The 2,500-nt window shown below is 42.8% G+C and overlaps 1 protein-coding gene across 1 annotated transcript in view; it reads left to right on the top strand.

The window, feature by feature from the left end:
• Positions 1-1,400: 1,400 nt before the first annotated feature.
• Positions 1,401-2,500, top strand: part of LOC119596717 (dynein intermediate chain 2, axonemal-like) — a gene marked incomplete at its 3' end in the record, with an annotated part of 1,117 nt that continues 17 nt past the window's right edge. The window contains 3 exon segments of the mRNA XM_037946045.1: positions 1,401-1,451; positions 1,717-1,878; positions 2,256-2,500. The exon segment at positions 2,256-2,500 is cut by the window's right edge and continues 17 nt beyond it. Coding sequence (XP_037801973.1) covers positions 1,401-1,451; positions 1,717-1,878; positions 2,256-2,500 — 458 coding nt within the window.

The raw sequence follows: 2,500 nt of genomic DNA, 5'->3' as shown, positions 1-2,500 counted from the left end.
TCCATTTATTTGACTCTTTTGTTAAGAACTTTACCCTTTGTCCAATTCTGAACATTTACACTGTCCTCTTCATTCGTTTTACTACAATTTTAATTTTCTTTGTTATTTCCTGATGAATTTATAACTGCTTCGGTCTCTCTTCTCACACCATTTTTTTTCTGCCTAACCATATCAAGAAGTGTATTTCTGTCTTCTTCAGTATTTCTATCAAAACTGAAGGGAATTTCTTGAATATGTGTTTCATGAGATCTTACAGTATTGGAGCCATATATCAAAATCAGTTTTTCCATCTTGACCAATGATTGTGGCTGGTCCTTTCCATTCCTTTTGCTCTTGTCACTTAAAATAGACTTGATCGCAACTTTTAAGGACTCTACCAGTGGTTCTTACTTTGTGTCTTAGAACACATCGTATTTTCTCAGAAGTTTCAGCAGCAATAAAAGCTTTTCTTCCTGAATGGCTAGCATTGTTGTGTTTTGCAACCAGTTTGGGATTTCGTCCACATACAAGCTGATAAGGGTTAAACCCCTGTCATCTGGAGGCAATTTTTAGCATTGACTGCCAAAGCTAAAGCCACCTTTAAAGACGAGTTTGTTGCTCTGCCATTATTTTTACCACCATTTCATCTATAAATGCATTATAACATTCGCAAAGGCCATTACTGAAGGGAGAATGCAGTATGCATCACTTGAATGTTCATGTTCTCACACATTCCTAGGAATATGTTGTTGGCAAACTCTCCACCACTGTCACACATAAATTTCACAGGGGCTCGTAAACAAGTTCCCAACCATGTCTCTATAAATTTCTCCACGATTTCAACGGGTACTTTACTTAATGGAATCAAACATCTTATCTGGGCCACTGAAGGACGATACTATTAGTTTGTCTTTAACTTCTAGTCCTGCATTGTCTAGTAGCTTGAATGCTAAAATACACTTTGGTATATTCACTGCGTACTTGCCCAAATCTGCACTTCTCTTGACAAATTCCAAAATGTACTTCTCAATAGTGTTTTCTTTTTCATTTTTGTAACTATTAAACCTTGTCCATGCCTCATACGCTGCTGACATCTCATTTTTTTTTTTTTTTTGTACCACTTGTCCAATTGTTCAATCAAAACGTTCATTTGATCACCATTTACTAACTCTTCGATGTTCACTTCTTCAAAAATCTTACCTCGCTTCCTTCCGGAAATGATGGGACGACGGGCACAGTTTTTTCTTTTTTTCTTTCTTAATCTCGTGACCAGCTGCCATGTTTTCAGTTTTTGTTTCCAGCGATCGTAACTCTTGTTTCCGCCGAAAACAAGCATTCTCGCCCGTCGACCGCTATTATTGTTGTCGCTCATATTTTCTTCTTGTTTCTTTTAAATACTCATTGATGTGCTTCCCCTTACCATGAACCGTGTTCTGCTACCATTTGTTGAGCATATGGATCAGTGTGGTAAGGTAAATGATAAGTACGATGTGTACGATATTCTGCTTTAATAATACCCCTTATCAACGAACGCAAAAATTACTCAACTACCTGTGGAAGCCATCTCGTTAACGTCTTAAACAACCTCCTAACGACTTACTTAGTTGCTTGCTTGTTTACTTACTTGCCTGCTTGCTTACTTGCTTATATACTTACCTGCCTACTTACTTGCTTACTTATTCAATTGCTTACTTGTTTATTACTTGCTTGCCTATTTACTTACTTGCTTACTCGCAGGTTAACACAGAAACCATCGACTTCGCAAGCACGGGCATGAATCACACCGAGGGAGGCTGGCCCAAGGACGTGTCCACGACCGAGGATGACCAGAAGGTTCGCTACAGGAAGAAAATTGAGAAGGATGACGTCTATATACATTCCATGTTGCAACTAGGTCAGGTGAGGTCGGAAATTGTGTTATTTCTGTGCAAATGCAAGTCCTTATGGGTATCCTTATGTATTGTTTTTCTTATTATCAACCCTTTCCATTCCCCTTTACCTACTCTCTTCTTTGTCACTTCTCCAATTCCCCTTCTCTCTTCTTCCCTTTTCCTCTCACCCCCCGTCCCGCTTACCTTCTCCCTCCTTCTTCTCCCCTTCCCTCTTCCTCCCTCTTTCATCCCCCAACTTATCCCATTCCTCCTTAGCCACTCCCCTCTTCCTTCCTCCTCCCTTCTCCCCTTCCCTCTCCCCTCCTCCTCCCTCCCCTTCCCTGTTCCTCCCTTCTCCCCTCCCCCCTCTCCCTCCCTCTCTCACCCCCACCCGTGCCCCCGCAGAAGATCGAGCACTGCATCCGCCAGAACAACGCCATCGACATCTACGAGATGTACTTCGAGTCGGAGGAGAGTCCCATGGTGGAGGAGCCGGACCCCATCAAGACCGTGAACGTGATCAGGGACCCCCACGGAGGTCAGAGGATGGTGACCTCGGTGAGTTTCGCTCCCGAAGGAGGTCACAAGATCGCCGCCGCCTACTCGTCCTCCAAGTTCATGGCGCTGAAGGAGACGACGCCCAAGATGTC

The sequence above is a fragment of the Penaeus monodon genome, chromosome 38, assembly GCF_015228065.2.
Source record: "Penaeus monodon isolate SGIC_2016 chromosome 38, NSTDA_Pmon_1, whole genome shotgun sequence".
Taxonomy (NCBI): domain Eukaryota; kingdom Metazoa; phylum Arthropoda; class Malacostraca; order Decapoda; family Penaeidae; genus Penaeus; species Penaeus monodon.
The sequence above is the reverse complement of the archived record's forward strand: the minus strand, read 5'-3'. Positions and strand labels throughout refer to the sequence as shown.